Here is an 18,796-nt window from a genome sequence, read left to right on the forward strand (position 1 = left end):
CAACGCGACTCGCTTGTTGATTCATATTTCATCATATATCAACCTCACTTTGCTTCCCACGTAACAACCTGTTTTCTCATCTACAACTACAATCATTGAACCACTTTCGTTTTTTAATTCTTACCTACAATTGTTCGACTTTCTAATCGAAGTTTCTAATTCTCAATCCTCTATCCTATCAAAACAATCAAACACCCCAAAATGCAATTCTCCAAGCTTCTCAGTGTCGCCGTCGGTCTTTTGGCCACAGTAGAAGCTGTTTCTATCTATAAGCCTCGCATTGCTGCCCGTGGTACCCAGCAAAAATACAATTTGAAGCTTGATACCGTTCAAGTCGCTACACCTAGTTCTGCTTCTGCTATCAGAAATATGATCATCCAGGACATTGTTACTAGATCTGCTGTTGATAGCAAGAATGGAACCACCATTTTTGATGATTCTATTTCCTGTATGTTTACTTTCCTTGTTTACTTTATTTACTGTCCAATCACTTCATACATCCTCACCAATCAATTCTCAACCAACCCCAATCTCCATTTCAAAACCAAACAACCAACATCCCGCTAACAAAATAATCAGTCACCTTCATTGACCCCAACTCAAATACCTCGACGGCATGTAACGATGACTTCCAAGGCACAGCCACCACTACTCAATTTCCCACCGGTTGGGTTCCCTGCAATAACAATGGCAACTTGATGGATGATTTCTACTGGCAATTTACTTCGTACCAATCTCTCACCAGTTTCAACATCGAGTTAATTCATGCTTTTGTTGGTTCCAAGTATGTTTTCTCTCTAATCCCCATACACCCTTCCAATCCCCACATCTGGTCCACCAAACCGGAATCAGAGAATAAGGGTGTACATTTCAGAATTTGTAGACGTAAATACTAATAATATTCTTCAAATAGCAACGCAGGCGAAGTCCTCAGATCTGCAGATACACCCATCACCCTCACCTGCGCTGACGTAAACCATGTCGACGGATGTTTCTCCAACCAAGTCATTTCACTACCAATTGCCATTGCCACCGCATAAATCCATTCAAATCCACCAATACCGAATTTGTAATAACAGGAAACGCCTACTTCATTTTCTTCTTCGGCGGCGTACTTTTCAAACCCATAATCACTTGAGCGGAAGAGAGAGAGAGATGGGTAATGGATAAAGGAATCATATCTGGCCGGTGCGCTACGTTAAACATACTTATTTATTAGTATAATACATACGAGTACATACGTTGGTTTCTGGTTAGAGAGAGTGTGTGTGTGGCACGGAAGTTTAAAGAAAGTCTGGGCTTGCTTGCTTTTACTTGACTTTGAGACGGAAGTAAGTGTAGATGTTGCGATGCATATTACTTCAATCTTGGTGCGAATGCGAATTGCTGTCTTAAATGGCATGGATGGGCTGGATGTAATAAAGCAAAGTATTGTACTATTGAGAACGAAAAAAAAAAAAAAAGAAGTCTTTAAGGCAAATTGCTGTGTCTATGATTCCGAGCGAAGCTTAAATACCTAGTTAATCAACTAAAAAACGTTTGTAAATTTGCGTTGGCAGTGATGTGACTATTTACAGCTATGATTCAGCTACTATATACCCAGACACCAAGACGTCAACTGGAATTGCATGTGCATGTGCATGTATGTGCTAATAAAATTCTATTCATGAAAAGAGTATATATTATCCATCCTAATCATACAAAGTCTTCCAAACATTTCCAAACCATTACATCATTAAAATCTTCCAACAATTAGTTGGCGGCCGTCGTCGTCGTCGTCACATTACCATAAACAATACCATCAGCACTAGCCATATCACTCCACGCACCATCCAAACCATAAATCTTAGCATCAACAACGACGCCTACGTTAAGATCTCCAGCTCTCACTTCCACGGTATCTAAAATGCCTTCGGGGAAAAAGGTAATGGTGCCGCTGCTTCGGCCACCGTCGACGAATACCTCGAGGATGGATCGATCGATCACGACGTCGAATTGGAAGGTTCCTTGGTCGTTGATGGTGTTTCCGACGGAGAAACGATCGGTGAAGAAGGGGTTTGTTTCGGCGAATCCGTTGAAATTGCGGCGGGAGAGCCAGACGGGGGCGTCGCCGCCGAGGAATATGCCGCCGGAGACGGATTCGCGGGTGGTGGAGGAGAAGAAGGTGAAGTTGAGGGTTCCTTGGGCGAGGGTGTTGTTGGGCATGCTGTGGACCTTGCAGGAGATGTAGATGGCGCCGCTGGAGACGGAGGAGTAGTCGACGATGAGGCTACCGTTTCCGAGGTTGTCGTTGGAGGCGAGTGGTGCGCTCTCGTTGTAGAGAGGGGTCATGTCATAGGGGTATGAGATTAGGGCCCAGCCTGTGCGGGTTACGTTTGCGAGATGGGTACGGCGGGGTAGGGTCATGGAACTGCGCCATCCCTCGAGTTCTCCGGTGGGTACTTGTTGTCCATATTCCCAGTTGCTAGCCCAACCCAAGAAAACCGGGTCTTCATCTGCAGGAATCCCGTTGAAAAATTGACCGGCGTAGTTGTCCTTTGCAAAGTCTAAGAGGCGGGTCGCGGAATCGAGTGGGGTGAAATGGGTTCCGTTGAATGTACCGGGGAAGTACTGGGTGGTGGAACCACCAAGAGGAGCACCTGGATTGATGGAGATGATTAAGAGATGCAGGTTTTCATCACCGTTACCGTCGGCGACGGGAATGGGGATCAGATTTGGACACTCGTATTGTAAACCAAGCAGACCGTGATGACTGAAATTGGAGGTGGCAGTCCATTCTTTAAGATCAGGGGAGGTGAAGATACCGATCTCAAAGGCGCGGGAATAGGCGACTACCATGACCCAATGATCTTCGAACCATGTGACTTGAGGGTCACGAAATTGGGTAGAGGTAGATGGGATGACGGGGTTCTCGGCATACTTCTCAAAGGTGTAACCACCATCGAAGGAGTAGGCGATGTTTTGAGTTTCCGACTCAGGAGTGTTGAGAGTGTAGATTGCAACTACACCGTTGGTTTGGTTGGGGAAGAAACCGGATGTGTTGTTTACATCAACGATTGCACTTCCACTGAAAATTCCTTCGCTGTCATTCTCAGGGAAGAGTGCGATCTTTTGATTGTCCCAGTGATAGAGGTCCTTTGATGTTGCATGACCCCAATGTTGGTTTCCTGCTACAGTTGCCGTTGGGTTGTCTATAATATTGTTAGTTAACTCATAGAATAATTTATGGGTGTAGGTATTACTTACATTGATAGTAGACGTGATAAACTCCATCTGCATCTCTGAACAGTCCGTTTGGATCATTCATGAAATCTTTAGGTGGCGAATAATGAATCTGAGGTCTTAATGCTCCGGTATAATCACCTGGGATAGGTGCATCAGTGGGAACAGCGGTGGGAGCAGATGATGCAGCATTGGATACCGCGACCAGAAGGGCACCAGCTAGAGAAGTAAGACGAAACATTGTGAAAAGATGTCGAGATGATTTCGTTTGGTTCGAAATTGGAGAGATCTGCCATCCTTATATACTTTGCTTTCTGAAGAATTCCACCATCCCCCCTGCTGAGCTACCTAGATGAATAGACCTCATAACCAAGAGATGATTAATTATTATGACATACTTATTGGGGATTTCCCGGATCTTTGGCCCAGCCATAGACACAGGGAGACGACGAATTTCCCCATGATCATGCAAAAAATATGACCGAGAAAGCCGGGCACTTGACTCGAAGTAGATTAAAGAGCAGAGGTCGCCGCTCGGTAGCTTTGATGGAGAAGTGGAAATCGAAAGAAGTGGAGATCGGGAGAAATGCGGGGATTGCTAACGGCTCCATACTCTGTACTAGTTTTTTTTTTTTTTCAATCCCCAGCCAATCTTGGTTCGTCTAAACTTTATCCTCGCTCCTGTCGGTAGACAGACAGACATCGTTTACTAAACATGAGGTGACATTATTCTACCCCGCTCACAATTGTTGTGGCTAGGTGAGTCCGCGTGTGCATCCCCAGGTCTGTTAGATCAATAGGGACGGTACCGACCCGCTCGAATGTGTCGGGTGTATGTTTTCCCCCTTTGTGAAGATATCAGATTGTGAAGGTATCAGATGAATAAGTTGAATTTGAACATGAACTTGTATTTACAAATAACTAGGTAGGTACTAGAGTTGGGTAGCGCATAAAGCAGAGAGGTACTAGCTATTTGAGTTTAAGGCTATGCTCTTAGCCAGGTCCAATGATAAAACTATCTCGTAAGAAGATTGGTACGAAGTGGGAGTTGACCACAATCTAAACTCATAAATAAGCCCGAATGCACTTAGGATGGGATCCCCGTTTTGTGGGGAAATGAACGATGTGCACTCCTTTAATGAGATATAAATGCCATCTCTATCGATAATTACATGGACGTGATTGATCCCTTCCCACTCAATGACACTTTTCCAGCCTTCTCTATACTCTGCTTTGCGAAAGCAGGCTAGTAGGTAAACTTAAGGGGAATCATGTGATTTTGGTCAAAAGCTGGAGATCCGAGACCATCACGTTACGACACCTTCTTCAAGTTATTTATTATTGTTTTATTAAACGCAGACGGCGACTTTTCGTGGTATTTGTTGTTTGAAAATACATTGATATCATAAATGAACCTCCGTAATACCTTCTTTACGCGCTCAATGCAATCGATACCAATGAATACCTCTCACTGTTGCATGCAGGAACCCCCTGACTCGAAAATAGCCAGTCGGAGATATACCATTCGCGTTTCCAGGTATCCTCTCCTTCATAACAAAGCAAGACGTGTGAAACCAAATATTGCCATATTGAGGTTTTGTTTTGGCTTTGGTTTGGGTTTGTTTTGATTTTGCTATTGCTTTTATCACATTTTGTATTTTGATCCTGAGATGAAGTAGAGTAGTCGCGATTGTAAATGAAAGGGAAGTGATGAAGGTCGCGTCTTTCAATTTAGGGGTGTTCATTAGGAAATGTATTCTAGGAAAAGAAACTAACTGTACATTTCATTCTTGTAAACTTACAACACAGCATCTCTTGGACTTCCTTCCTAAAGGGAGTTCATCTATCCATCATTATTTTCTTCATCCGGAATCTTTCAAATTAATGGTTGATCCAATCGTTCGTTATTAATACCGACCAAGTAATTTGCGAACAGTTTAGAAAAGGAAAACAGTCAGTCGTTACGGAAGCCCAAATCTCGCCTAAGGCATCGCCGATAAGGGAATAGCGTCAGATCTGCCTCGACTCTTCCAAAATAATATCAACTCCCGATCTATCCACAACCATAACAACCCGACGACCTACATCGGTAGAGATCAGTCAACAGCATATAAACGGGTGGAAGTTTTTGCCAACAGCGATAGTGGTGACTTTGCGACTACTCAGGGCGTGCATAGCGACAAAGCAACCCGACGGATTGATTGCGGTCCGTTCCTACTAGCTGGGTGGCCGGGGAACCAACCAGCGAACCAAAATATTGATACGAAAGTCACTTATCACAACGACGCGAACTACGATCGCATTGCGCACAACGAACATATCTTCCAGTCTTGGACCTTTGGTTGATTTCAACAATTACAGTGGTTCGGCAGATGCAGTACATCTCTAGCTGTTCTATTCGGAAGACTTCCCAGCAGCTCCTCTAGTCCATAATCGCTTGCTTTTTCTTTCAACGCAATCATCATGGGGATCAACGGCGACCCAAGTTATGGCTCTTCTAAATCTCATGCGAATATCAGAAAGACCCACCATTCTTTAAATACCCCACCAATATCGACACCACCCCGCTCGTCAACCCCTCCTACCACGACAAGCAAAAGAATGACGGAAAGGAAAGCGCAGGAAGAGAACGCAAACTCGTCAAGAAATACAAGCAGAACATATCGTTCAGCGGTCGATGCGATCGATTCGAATGCGCTGAGTAAAGCCCTAATGAGAGAATTCGAGGAGTCTAATGGCAGACATCGCGATATCACACCTGGAGGTAGTCCCAGCAGGAAGCGACAACGAGTGTATGGCGACAGGTAAGAACTCTGTTTCTTTGTACGCAACATTCGCACTCTTGGAGCCTCGAGACTAGGAAGTTTCAAAATGTTTTTGCTGCTTCGGATTTAATCTTTGTTGGTTGATCCTTTTAAAAAATGACTTTATTGGAGATTACAAAATCACCAATGTCGAAGTTCGAAGTTGGACATACACCAAAATTGGTATTGGAGATTGCTTTATTAGATGCTGTACTGATGCTTCATGTCTAGATTCATTCCAAATCGAGAAGGACAAGATTTGCAAGCCAGCTTCAGCTTGCTGCATGATGAGGGATCTCCAGCAACACCTTCCAAACAAAAGAAGCGTACCCCGCATGGCGAGCTCCATTTTCAAAGAAGTAAGTCGAGGTGAATGTCTCTTCTTGAACATGTATCTAATCTCATTACCAGCGGAAGAAGCCAATAGGACATTCTCTACCTTGCTTAGGTCCGAGCTCTTTGATACCACAATCCCACAGCCCACACCTACCAGTTTATCACCTGATTCGCATAATACAACTATCAACGACCCTACTAGATCTCACACGCCACCTCATATTTCACCTGCTGTTTCAGCACTACCCGCGTCTCTTACTCCTTCCACTCCACATAAGAATCTCTTTACGTATATGTCCCCGCGACATCATACCAATATTGCCGGTCACCCCACTCCATCACGGACACCTCAAAGTAGACATGGAATCAACCTTGATGTCCGGTCCCAGCTCTATAGTGTCTCTCCTGTACGATTCAACAGCCAGCAAATGTTAATGAGTCCTCGCAAGCAACCTCGAGTTGTGAGCAAGGTACCATATAAAGTATTGGATGCTCCTGATTTAGCTGATGATTTCTACCTTAACCTTGTGGATTGGGGGAGTAGCAACGTTCTTGGAGTAGGACTTGGATCTTGCGTGTATATGTGGAATTCGCAAACTGGACGAGTCAACAAGCTTTGTGAGTTGAGTGATGATACGGTCACAAGTGTCTCTTGGATTCAGCGTGGCTCTCATATCGCCATTGGTACTGGAAAGGGATTTGTTCAGATTTGGGATGCAGAGCGAGTACGACGTCTAAGGACCATGACAGGTCATACAGCCCGAGTTGGTTCACTTGCTTGGAACGATCATATTCTCACTTCGGGTTCTAGAGATCGCCTTATCTACCACAGAGATGTACGAGCGCCGGACCAATGGTTGAGAAAATTAGTTGGACATAAGCAAGAAGTTTGTGGTCTTCGTTGGAATTGCGATGATCAACAACTTGCATCGGGTGGAAACGACAACAAGCTTATGGTTTGGGATAAGCTATCTGATACCCCACTTTACAAATTTAGTGACCATACTGCTGCTGTCAAGGCTATTGCTTGGTCTCCTCATCAAAGTGGTTTACTTGCATCTGGAGGTGGTACTGCAGATCGTCGTATCATATTCCATGACACTAAGCGTGGTAACAAACTCAATGAGGTCGATACAGGCTCTCAAGTATGCAACCTTGCATGGTCGAAGAACTCGAATGAAATCGTATCCACCCATGGTTATTCTCAAAATCAAATTGTGGTTTGGAAATACCCGAGCATGCAACAAGTTGTTAGTCTCACAGGTCATACATACAGAGTACTATACCTGGCAATGAGTCCTGATGGCAGAGTTGTAGTAACTGGTGCAGGCGATGAGACTTTGAGGTTTTGGAATGTGTTTGGTAGAAAGCCAGGACAGAGAGATGATTGTGATGCCGGTGGAGGAAAACTTGCGGATTGGGGTATCATCAGATGATATCTCATGACCTTTGCTACATTTGCAACCTTTGATGGAAAAATAGGGTATGAACGGCGATACGGTGGCTTGGTGGTGAAAAATTAGCGAAGTTAATGGTGGGGTGGTTACTCATTTGCATTAGTGGCGTTACGGCACGACTGGCGATATCTATGCCATCTGGCATGATGGCTTAGTTGGCATGGTGTTGCTTGGCATGCAATGGCTGGGATTGGGTTTATTTACATGGTATGGGAGCTGAGAGCGAGCTTTATGAATAGGTGCCAGGGAGTTATTACATGCCTATGTGCATTGCTTTTACCTGTGATATTAGTTTAATTTTCTCCAGAAGGACTCAGATGCTGGTGCATGATGCCATATTTGTTCATCTCTTAGAGAAGACACGGATACAAGTAAGATTAACTGGCTGGGTAAATGGCTGGTTTTCAGTTAGCTAGAAGTGATATTGTTGCGTGCAATACTATGATGATTATGATTATGATTATGATTATTATGAGTGCTTTACGGAGTATACGCATGGGCATATAGCGGGTCACTTTGATAACTTTTAATTTTTATAATGGCCGTTGTGGGAAGTACCTGGTTGTTTAATGACTGTAAAGAATGTAAGTCACAGGTTCTCTGATCTCGCTTCGGAGGATGGATATGGTTACTCACAACTAACTGATAAACATTTCCACAATTTCAGATTAGTACAGATATTTTCATGAATGGGAATCAAATATCAATTAGGTACTTGTTTTTGAGGAATATATCTATTAACTTGAGAAGATAATGTGTAGGTCTGTTGAAGAAGTGTGTTTTATGCATTAAACTGGTAGAGTGTCCTGAGGCAGTCCCCACTTAAGTTTTGTTTGCTTGTTTTGCTGTAACGTCAGGTGACGAAGGCTGGGACCAGAGAATCAATGTCACTTTCATGATATCGATAGTGTTTTATACCATACTCTAGTCAGAAATCTATCAAATTGTAAGGAGTTACTTAGCATTCAAAGCATAGTTTGAAGGTGAATATCAATAGCGGGGTATATCCAAAATCGAGGGCCGAGTAAGCAAGCTTACTTGGTAAGTTGCTATTTCTAGTTCCTATTCCATCAAACACCTTTAAATTTCGCACCTTCCTGAAGCAAATCAATACAACAGTCGAAAATCTCAATCAAAATGTCTGATCTAATTGATCGCCTGAGGGCTCTGACAGGTCAAGAAGAAGTTTACCATATCCCTAATATGGAGGAAACGCAAGCTGAAGGGGAAGAAGATGCATTCGTGCTCCCGGAAGGATTCACAATTACAGCTCATCATGTCTACGAGGGTACTTCAGAAGAGGATAATACTCCACCTACTCGAGTATCAAAATCGAAGAAATCGAAGAAACGTAGTAATGCTCGTGAGCTGCAGTGGAAAGAAGATGCAGAGGAGGATGGCGCGGAGAATTTGACCGCTAGAATGCGAGCTGGTATGAATCAGAATCAGTATGGATCATCGGCGCCATTACTTTGTATGTTATATTGTATCATCTTTGTTGGGACATTCTAATTTTGAAGTGCAGATCCTGAGTTGGGTTCTAATGACTTTCCGGAGTACAAAACTCTAGAGTATGGTCAGCTTGCTGCGGCGGGTGAGAGTTTCTGTTCTTGGAAGACTGTAACTCAGTATCCTTACCAATATGTTGGCAACGGTAATAGACCGATGGTAAGAGACTCAATTGTTATCTCTTCAAGTCCCTTTGTCATATATATTGCGGGGTCGATCGTCGATCGTCCTATTGAGTAGATCATTCACTTGATCCTTCGATGATCTCCTCACGTTTCCAGCTCTTTAAACCCATATATATGCTGATGAGTCTTCAGGTCACGGATCGCTTTTTCAACAATGGTAAATGCTACTTTCAAACTTGGGATTTGTGAGTTAGTCTTGTTTGTCTCTCAACACTGACTTCTTTGATCTCAAAGTTGTTACAGCCAGTTGTCGGATCTCTACATGTATCCCCTGCTCTCACTCTGACACCAGATAGCTTTTACCTATACAGACTAAAAGAAGAATCAAATCAAAGCCCGATATTCCTCGTTCCTACTAAGCAAGTTGAATACTTCTTGGCTGTTATTAATAGATCACTTGGTATAAATCTTACCATTCCTCTCGGGTCCAAGGGGGCATTTGAGGCGGTATTTAATAGAGACGGCACTCCCTACCCCAGATATCTTGGTCGAGCATTGAACAAAAAAATGGCGGATGAGTTGAGGGAAAACGTTCCACCGCGATACTACAAGCTTGATGGCGAACCTCCCATCACAAAACCGCCCGTAGACACATCATTTGAGGCCTTTAGAGCCAAGGTCGCTGCTATGAATATAACCGCAAAGAATAAAAAAGCACAGAATAAGGAGAAGCAAAAAGTCGAGCGATTCGCCAAGCAACGATCTTGGAGAGGTTCTACTAAGCGTGTTCAGCGTTATCTCGGATTGCGAAAACGTTCAGAAAATGACACAGATCACACTACATCCGATGACAATACATTCTACGATCCGGAGGAGCGTACAAAGTTTATGATGGAAGACGCCGTCGTTTTCATCTGTATAGATGTTGAAGCATACGAACTAAACAACAACATCGTTACAGAGATTGGCATTGCTACTTTGGATGTTCTGGATATTGCTAACATGAAACCGGGTGTGCTTGGAAAGAATTGGAGAAAGGCTATCCGTGCAAGACATTTCCGCATCAAAGAACATATGCATCTTAATAACACAAAGCATGTTCAGGGATGTCCCGAAAAATTTGAGTTTGGGTATGTCTTCCTTTTTTCTTTGAAAAACCCTTGTGACTCCCAATATCATTTCATTCTGTATTTCAGCGTGAGGATTTGCACATTCCAGACTATAAGACACCAGGTTCCCTTCGAGGCCTATATAAAGGCAACTACTAACACTTATGCCTGAACAGCGAGAGCGAATTCATCTCTAGAGACGACGCACCTCATGTAGTTGGCACCTGTTTCAAATATCCTTTTTCTGACCCTTCTCCTTCTGTCGAACTCGCCGATAAGAAACGTAACATCATTCTCGTCGGCCACGATGTCGATGCTGATATTCGTTTCTTCCGTCAAATTGGCTATGAAATCAACAATCTCAATCTACATGAATGTTGTGATACCACTCTCATGTGGCGAGCTTTACAACGGGAACCAAATCCAACCAAGTTGTCTAATATCCTTGACCAGATTGGCGTTACAGCTTGGAATTTACATAATGCAGGTAATGATGCCGTATATACATTGCAAGCTATGTTGGGAATTGCTTGTAAGCATTTGGTAGATAGGAAGATTGAAAGAAAGGAGAAAGACAGGTTGAAGAAAGACAGGATTTCCGAGTATGTCAAGATATCAACTTCATTTTGCTCTCTAAGTTTTTATCATACCCCGATTCATTTAATTTAACCAGTATACTAACTTGTGGAACAAATAGAGCTGTCAAAGAAGCAGCAGAAATGGCCTATGAGCGTGAAGAAGGTTGGTCCTCTGATGGTAGTGATGGTGGTGATCGCATCACACCCGAGCAAGCAAATGCCAAGAAAGCAGCTGATGCTGCCATGAAAGCCGCGAGTAAAAGAAAAAAGGTGACAAATGTAAATGAGTTGTGGCGGGATGGCTCTAAACCAGCAACTGCTACTTCTTCTACTTCTTGGGCTGGTATTACTCAAGGCTCAAACCAGGCTTATCAAGGAGGATGGCGAACACCACCTGCTACTCCGACAAAGAATAAAAATATTAATACTGCTTCCGCTTCTGCTTCTAGAATCCAGCCAGCACTTATACCTGCAGATCAATTCGGATATTCGAGCGGATATAAAAGCCCAGTAATGAAGCTTAACGCATCAGCTAGCATCAATACTAGTCTTCAGTCTGCTGCTGATATCAAAACCAACTCCGAAGAGCAATCAACGTCTAATAACCACACAGGAGGTGATTGGAGTCGAGATCGGACAACTCACGATACAAAAGCAGTTTCCATCTCAACACCAACAGACCAAGTATCTACCTCTATCCCGGCCCCCATCAGCCAAGCATCCACATCTACATCTATATCTGCCACTAATACCGATATCAATATCACTGGCCTTGAAAAATCAATGCAAAATGCTACACTTGCCGAACTTCAAGAACAAGGCAGAATCCCCGCGGATCTTTCGGCAAATGCGCCAAAGAGGAATCGTAGGGTTAAGTGGTAGTTGGAGCTTTATTTTTTATTTTTGGCTTCGTCTCTAAGAAGATTCATGGGATCTTCTATCCTCTATCTTCTTTCTTCAGTTGACGATTGAGGCCGTTGAGAGATAGATACTTACTTAGTATTGCATGGATATTCATACCACACTTCGTTTTCTTTCTGCTTTTGCGGCTTTTTGTTTTTCTGTCTTGTTCTTTTCGTACTAGATTTCATCTACTTGAATGATGTGTGTGTGAACGCAGCGAAGAGCATTCCGTTGGGATCGCGTGGAGATTTCTTTTCATTCAGTTGCTTTTTGTGCATTGTGTATGCATGCATGGTATGGTCACCAGATGAGCGAGTGAGCGAGCACGCACGGATGGATGGATGGATTTCTTGAAATTCTATTACAGCGAGTAGTAAGTAGATTCATGAGCATTGTGTTGCGAGGATTACATAGTGTAGCATACATACATAGCATGGAATAAATCTTAAGATCTTAGATTTTATGGATTAATTGGGATGCTTTGTGTTGACATTCATCTTCATCATGACCAGGTCAACAGAGTGTAGAAGTATTCATATCTGAGAGTACAAAAGTTCATATCCATCCATTCCTATACAGGTAGGAGAGTGAAAATGCGGGATCTTATTCTCATATAACGGTAAAAGAGGAGATTTCAGATTGTGATATCAATCCACTGGTAATGTACAGTTAAACGCCATCCATCCATCCCTCCATCCATGCATCAATCAATCGATCAATCCATACATCTATATATTGATTCATCGAAGATTCGTGGATTCCATGGATTCATGAATTCATGAATAGAAATCACCTCGCCACCGCACTGCCAATATAATACATAAACGCCATTCGCTATTATGCTATTTTGAGGAGAATTGTGAAGAAGGTGCTTCGAGAATTTTGTGGGATATCGAGGAAGATATGGAGAGTGCTGTACAAGGAAGAATCCGGGGTTGGGTAGTTGAGTTGCTGATGATTGCTGGATTTTTTTCGATCGAGAGATGTAAAGCGGAAGAGATGTGACTGACTGGATAAGGTGTTGTAGATTGCAAGCTTTGTTCGCGTAGATAGATGGAGAGGATATGTAGAATTTCGTAGAAGTAATCGTAATAGTGGTGGAATTCGATCGGAACGAAATCGAATCATACCAAATCCCAGAAGAGTGCGCACGAATCGAGAGGAACACGGCCGACAAAGTAGAGGCAAAAATCGAAAGCATGCGAACAACTGAAGTATATGGAAGTCGAAAAATAGCAAATCGTCGACCTAATCTAAGGTGAATCTATCCAAACCCACGGGAACTATACGCGGTAATCAGGAAGATCAACCATTTTTCTCCAAAAACTCCTTTGCCTCGTTCACTTTGGTAGCTAGATATGGTGAGCCCCCCCGATCCGGATGATTCAACATCATCAGAGTACGATGATTCTTTCGTATGCGCTCTTTAGTAAGTTGTCGTTCGCTTTGAGAAAAACAGCCGATTAGTTTGGGCAGTACAAAATGGCAGAGAGGAATAGATTCCACATACCTAAGTTGTAAAATGAGCGCAGCTTCTCTGCGATTCATCTTCGGTTCAAATCCACCCTTGTAAAAAGCTTTCCCAAGTGCTCCTACGGCTTCTCCTCGTGATTTGCGAAATGCTACGAGGCCGGCGCGTCCCTGGTGAGGTCAGAATTGAGAAATTTATTTATTTATTTATTTCATAGGGTGTGGATAGTAGGGGAGAGATACTTACTAGAAATGCGGCGGCGGCAACTCCCGCGGTGATTGTAAGGATTGATGCCATTATTTATCTGGTTTTGGAGCTGGTTTTGGTGGTGTTGTGTCTATTGGAAGGGGGTCGTTGTTTTATATCTTCCTAATACTTATCTGATGGGTCAATTCATGTTGGCTCGGCCCGACATTTTTCCTTGCGTTGATGATGTGAAAATTTAGACACCAGCGGCCGCTTCGGATACTTACCAATGGATGTTTGTTGATGGAAAGCTGATTATTAAGCTAGTTTCTAATCAGATCATGCGTAGTCTTAGGTCGTCATTATCATAATCCTGAAGACTGAAACCACAACTGCGTTGAACTGTTCTTGTCCATTTTACTTGTGATATTTCCAAAATATAAATGAGGCTCCATACAGTGGTAATGTCATCAAAGCTTAATCAAGTGAAGTTAGCTCGGTAACTCAATGCATCTACTCAAGTAGATCCCTCACACTAGGAACTTATATCTGAATATATATGTAACCTACTCTAGGTACTTTATTCCTTGAAAAGCCAAGGGCAAGCGATGTATAGTTTCCAAGTTATTGAGTAGCAATAGTGGCTTTTTACAAAAATGAATCTGAGCATTCAAGAATTCACATCCGATCTTTTGAACTCATATTCTAAATAGTCTGTATTGCAGTTCGGCAATGAGGAGGGTGGAAGTCGTGTCTACACTACAGGATATCTCATTTCTAGTAATGAAATAGAGGCTAGGTATAAATTCATTCAAGTCTGTAGCCACGGATTGTATCTCGTATAGCTCTTTCTATCAAGAGGGGGTCATGAGTTTGATGTGACGTCACGCCGGCTTGATTGAAGTGGTAAGCGTGGGTACCGCGAAACCATACTTCATCTACTCAAGATTCGCTTGCTCTTATGCTTTTTGAGAGAAGTACCGTTTTTTGATCTAGCTTATGCATCCCACGGTTTAGGAACACAAATGTGTTTGAGATCTTGTCTGTTGGATCAGTTAACCATACTAGGTACTCAAAATCTTGAATGATACTCAAAGATCCACAAATGCCCGAAAATTCAAGCAAATTCGGGTGTTGCTACCTGAGACCATCCAGATTATTAGAATCCTGAGTGCAATTCTCTCCTATCTTTTTCAATTCTTTGTTCCTAGCGACTGTCCCTGGAGCTGACGGTATCCCATTCTCAATCTCTAGGTATAACTAGATATTGAGATTTTTTTAATTCTATCTACAATCATGCAATCTCTAGTTCATTCTTGTTGAGAAATACGCTTCCTTTTCAACTTTCTACCGCTGGCGTCATTTCAATATGTATTACTGTGGATCTTTAATCAATTAGCTTTAGCTACTCTTCTGATGATATCTTGTAGCTTCCATATTCAGAAGATATTCTTCCCGAAAAAAAATCCTTCTGAAGCTTTTAGTACTCATCTGCCATACTATTGGGTTTATTGAGACTAGAAAGAGCATCAGATTGAATTGATTGATTCTCTAGCTAAGCAGTTAAGCTGCGAGTATATATTCAAAAAATGAAGGAATAAGGTTAGATATTCAGCCTTCGGAATTAAAGTGCTTTGAAATCAAAATATTGAAAGCAAACAAACAGTATACCGAAAAGGAAAGAATGAATTAAAGGTTGAGTTTTGTTTGCTCCTTATATGCATCATGCAATATATATGCATATGCTGCCAAGATCCCAGGAGGTCAACACATACCCAAATCCAATGGTTCCGAACGCACATTTGTACTTGATTCTTTCAATAGGTTTTAACAATTGAGGGGCTTATTTTGAGTTGTAATGTTTCCTCCCCCGGGTTATGCTATTCCATCGTTTGTATCATGAATATTCCTCTCTTCCTTGTATGTTGATTTGTCTGCCTAGGGCCATTTGCCATTACTATTTCAGATCCTAAATCTCCGGTTCTATTAGCTTCTTTATAGGATATTCCAAAATGCGAGTGTGGTTCACTGAATATTAATTATTGTATTCTTTATATCTAACAGACGGAATGATTAATAACAATCTCCTCACTATTCATCCTGTAAATACAAGAAGATAGGAAATACCAAAATGATGAGATTTTTACCATCGCAATTTCCTGCACCCCTAACTGCTCTTCCCTCCGCATGCTCACTCCATGCTATTAAACCTTAGCGAACGTTCCTCAAGTATCCAATACGAGACATCCGGCATGCAAAATCCATTTCCAATCCCGCATTCTCTACTGTCATTAGATACCCACACCATGTGCATATGCTTCACCATCTATAAAGACCATCAAATCGCTACAGCAAGTCGCTTAAGCTCGATCCGCTCATCATCTACCTCGCTAATGCCATCAGGCGAGACTATATAGAAAGAGGCTAATGATAGAACTAGCATTCATCGAGCCGCCGCGACTTAATCTAAAATAACCACCTTCGAGCTGAAATATTGGGATACTATCTCTCTGACGATGTTGACATAGATATGCTGAAAGTTACAGCCCACGTTAGCTGTTATTCTAGAAGATGCGTATTAGTTTGATAGCGCGATTGAACAACCAGAAATCACAAGCGATGTTATCCATCATGTCACTAATAATCACTAATCCCAAAAGAATCCAATAAAACCAAATCTCGCTGGCTCTACCAGTGTTTTATCAGAGGAATCTCCATTAAATTCTAAATGAAGTAAAATGAATTTAAATCTTCAATCTATAATTACTAGAATTCTCAAAGATTTCTTATGGGATGTCTAATATGAACTCTTATTCTTATTCTTCTTCGTTTGTATTTGAGTAGGTAGTAAGAGATGATATCTAATTATTCAGTAAATCTTATTTAGGAAACTCAAATCTCTGTATTGAGTGTTACGAGTATCAATTCTTGGATTTATGATTTATCCACTGTTGATATTTGAGACAGAGATAATAAAGCTCCTTGACCTGAGTATGTATTACTTTAGTAGGAGGGTAATTGATAGTGTGAATATTTACTTGGATATCCTATAATAGGTAAGTACTCATCTTTGATTAAGTTTAATACCTCACTTCTCGGCCACCCCTAATCTCGGCCACTTTTTTTGTCACACTCAAGAATACTGGGTAAAGTATCTTGTATTAGAAAATACTAAGCTAAGGAGAAAAGAAGAAGGAAAACAAGAGTAGAGAGTTTTCCTATGATTAAATACAAACGGGGCATGCCACGTGACCCGGAGGTGTGAGGCGTCACATTTTTATATCAAAAATAACATTTTCCGTTTATTAATATTTCAATAATTAATAAATCAAATTGATTCAAATTTTAATTACAATATTTTTATATAAATATAAACAGATTCTGAGATTTTTAGATTTTTTATACTTTTATTAATTAATATTTTAAAGATTGAAATTTCAATTTTTGATTTATATAAGATTTATATATGTTACGAGGTTTGCCGTCTAGATCACGTGGAAGTGCTCTAGGCTCTCGAAGTGGTTTATGACTAGGCGTCAGGCAGGGACTTAAGTAATGACAATGATGCAATTCGTAACTAATAGTAGAGTATACTAAATGATTGATCTTGAGCACGAAGCTCCATACAAAGGAAATCCATCTTGATTATATAGACCTTCATGCTTCTATGATCACCAGTGATCACCTATACCGTGACCCTTAGTGATCCTTCATGATCACCAGCGATCACTTATACCGTGATCCTTAGTGATCCTTAATGATCACTACTGATCACTTTTGATCACGTGCATTGGTCATGTGATGGTAGTTGTGTAGCCCGTCGTAACAGTCTACAAGTAAATTATAATCCAGAGAATTTCTTGAGAGATATTCTTATAGTAATCTAATCTAAGATTATGGGAAAAGAGAGAGTAATTAGATAATAGAAAAAGAAAGATGAATGAATATATAAGATAATTATTAGAATAATTATTTCTTTATATCATCATTACCATTATCATCACCAAAAATCATTGAAGCAACTCAAAATTCTTAAGATTGAACAAGGCAAGCTAGTAATTTAATATCAATTTTCAAATATGTTCTTTCACTACACAGTAGACAGAAAGAAACATAAAAGAAAAGAAGCTAAAGAAATTTTGCTCGAGAAAAATCCTTGGTTCTTTTTGAAACACCATCCATATCTTTGCTTTGAACTCCAGATCCAAAGAAGCCACCGGTTCATTTATCTTCCTCCACTGCATAATCATATCTCATCAAATGTTGACGGTAGCAAGATGCCCGCTCTTTTAAGTGTTCCAGCAGTTTAAAGACTTCCTTTCCTTGGGAAACTAACTCCTTCGACTGCTGCATTATCAACGAACCAACTACACCTCTCTCTAGCCCCTTCATTAACCAATGCACAAGGTAATCCATTTCCTCCTTCAAAAATTGCCTTCATGATCTCCTTCTTTCCACCTCCTGTTGCGACGAAAGCTATCTTAACTCCATGGGTAACAACCGGTAATGTAAGTGTGATTCTCTTTGGCGGTGGTTTCGGACTATCTTCGATCGGCGCAACCCAAGCATCTGTCTCTCTCAATAATGCATGACCGGGAAACAAACTACACGTATGACCATCCGGACCACATCCCAAGAGCAACAGATCGAAAATCGGTAATTTGACCGAATCTCTCGAAGCAAAACTGCGCACGAGAAGTTGTTCATATTGATCTGCCAATTCCTGTACATCATCCAAATGCGCCGTATCGATTGGATGAACGGTAGGTTTTCCCAACTCAGCGGGAATCTTATCGAGTAATTCGCTCTTTAATAATGCGTAATTAGAATCTTCATGATCGAGAGGAACGGCTCTTTCGTCTGCGAAAAAGATTTCCCATTTGGAGAAATGGATAGTATCTTCCGGACCATGTGATGGGGCGAGGAGAGCCGCAGCGAGGGTTTTGGGTAGAGAACCTCCAGATACGGCGATTTTGAAGGCGTCATGACGTGCAAGTCCGGCGCTTTGTGCTTGTACGATGTATTGGCGTAGAGTTGTGGCGAGGGTATCGACGGATGGGAAGGCGAAGAGGTTAGGTTGTGAGCCAACCATGTTT

At 41.8% G+C, this 18,796-nt stretch overlaps 6 protein-coding genes across 6 annotated transcripts; 3 read left to right on the forward strand and 3 right to left on the reverse strand.

Annotated features, from left to right (window-relative positions):
- Positions 1 to 201: 201 nt before the first annotated feature.
- SS1G_07183 (hypothetical protein) lies at positions 202 to 1,040 on the forward strand (the record flags this gene model as incomplete). Its single annotated transcript, XM_001591687.1, has 3 exons — positions 202 to 448; positions 580 to 784; positions 914 to 1,040. 3 exons carry the CDS (start codon positions 202 to 204, stop codon positions 1,038 to 1,040), a joined length of 579 nt encoding a protein of 192 aa, XP_001591737.1.
- A 712-nt stretch (positions 1,041 to 1,752) lies between these two features.
- Positions 1,753 to 3,463, reverse strand: SS1G_07184 (hypothetical protein; the record flags this gene model as incomplete). The annotated part of the gene is made up of 2 exons (XM_001591688.1): positions 1,753 to 3,191; positions 3,247 to 3,463. The coding sequence occupies 2 exons, from the start codon at positions 3,461 to 3,463 to the stop codon at positions 1,753 to 1,755; spliced, it is 1,656 nt and encodes a 551-aa protein (XP_001591738.1).
- A 2,360-nt stretch (positions 3,464 to 5,823) lies between these two features.
- On the forward strand, positions 5,824 to 7,798 carry SS1G_07185 (conserved hypothetical protein; the record flags this gene model as incomplete). Its single annotated transcript, XM_001591689.1, has 3 exons — positions 5,824 to 6,026; positions 6,258 to 6,385; positions 6,438 to 7,798. 3 exons carry the CDS (start codon positions 5,824 to 5,826, stop codon positions 7,796 to 7,798), a joined length of 1,692 nt encoding a protein of 563 aa, XP_001591739.1.
- Positions 7,799 to 8,357: 559 nt separating this feature from the next.
- On the forward strand, positions 8,358 to 12,022 carry SS1G_07186 (hypothetical protein; the record flags this gene model as incomplete). Its single annotated transcript, XM_001591690.1, has 7 exons — positions 8,358 to 8,403; positions 8,994 to 9,293; positions 9,345 to 9,487; positions 9,646 to 9,698; positions 9,825 to 10,583; positions 10,739 to 11,164; positions 11,260 to 12,022. The coding sequence occupies 7 exons, from the start codon at positions 8,358 to 8,360 to the stop codon at positions 12,020 to 12,022; spliced, it is 2,490 nt and encodes an 829-aa protein (XP_001591740.1).
- A 1,326-nt stretch (positions 12,023 to 13,348) lies between these two features.
- Positions 13,349 to 13,811, reverse strand: SS1G_07187 (hypothetical protein; the record flags this gene model as incomplete). The annotated part of the gene is made up of 3 exons (XM_001591691.1): positions 13,349 to 13,487; positions 13,554 to 13,684; positions 13,761 to 13,811. 3 exons carry the CDS (start codon positions 13,809 to 13,811, stop codon positions 13,349 to 13,351), a joined length of 321 nt encoding a protein of 106 aa, XP_001591741.1.
- A 4,195-nt stretch (positions 13,812 to 18,006) lies between these two features.
- SS1G_07188 (hypothetical protein) lies at positions 18,007 to 18,792 on the reverse strand (the record flags this gene model as incomplete). Its single annotated transcript, XM_001591692.1, has 1 exon — positions 18,007 to 18,792. One exon carries the CDS (start codon positions 18,790 to 18,792, stop codon positions 18,007 to 18,009), a length of 786 nt encoding a protein of 261 aa, XP_001591742.1.
- Between the last annotated feature and the right edge of the window lie 4 nt (positions 18,793 to 18,796).

Source organism: Sclerotinia sclerotiorum, genomic scaffold (genome assembly GCF_000146945.2).
Source record: "Sclerotinia sclerotiorum 1980 UF-70 scaffold_9 genomic scaffold, whole genome shotgun sequence".
Classification (NCBI taxonomy): domain Eukaryota; kingdom Fungi; phylum Ascomycota; class Leotiomycetes; order Helotiales; family Sclerotiniaceae; genus Sclerotinia; species Sclerotinia sclerotiorum.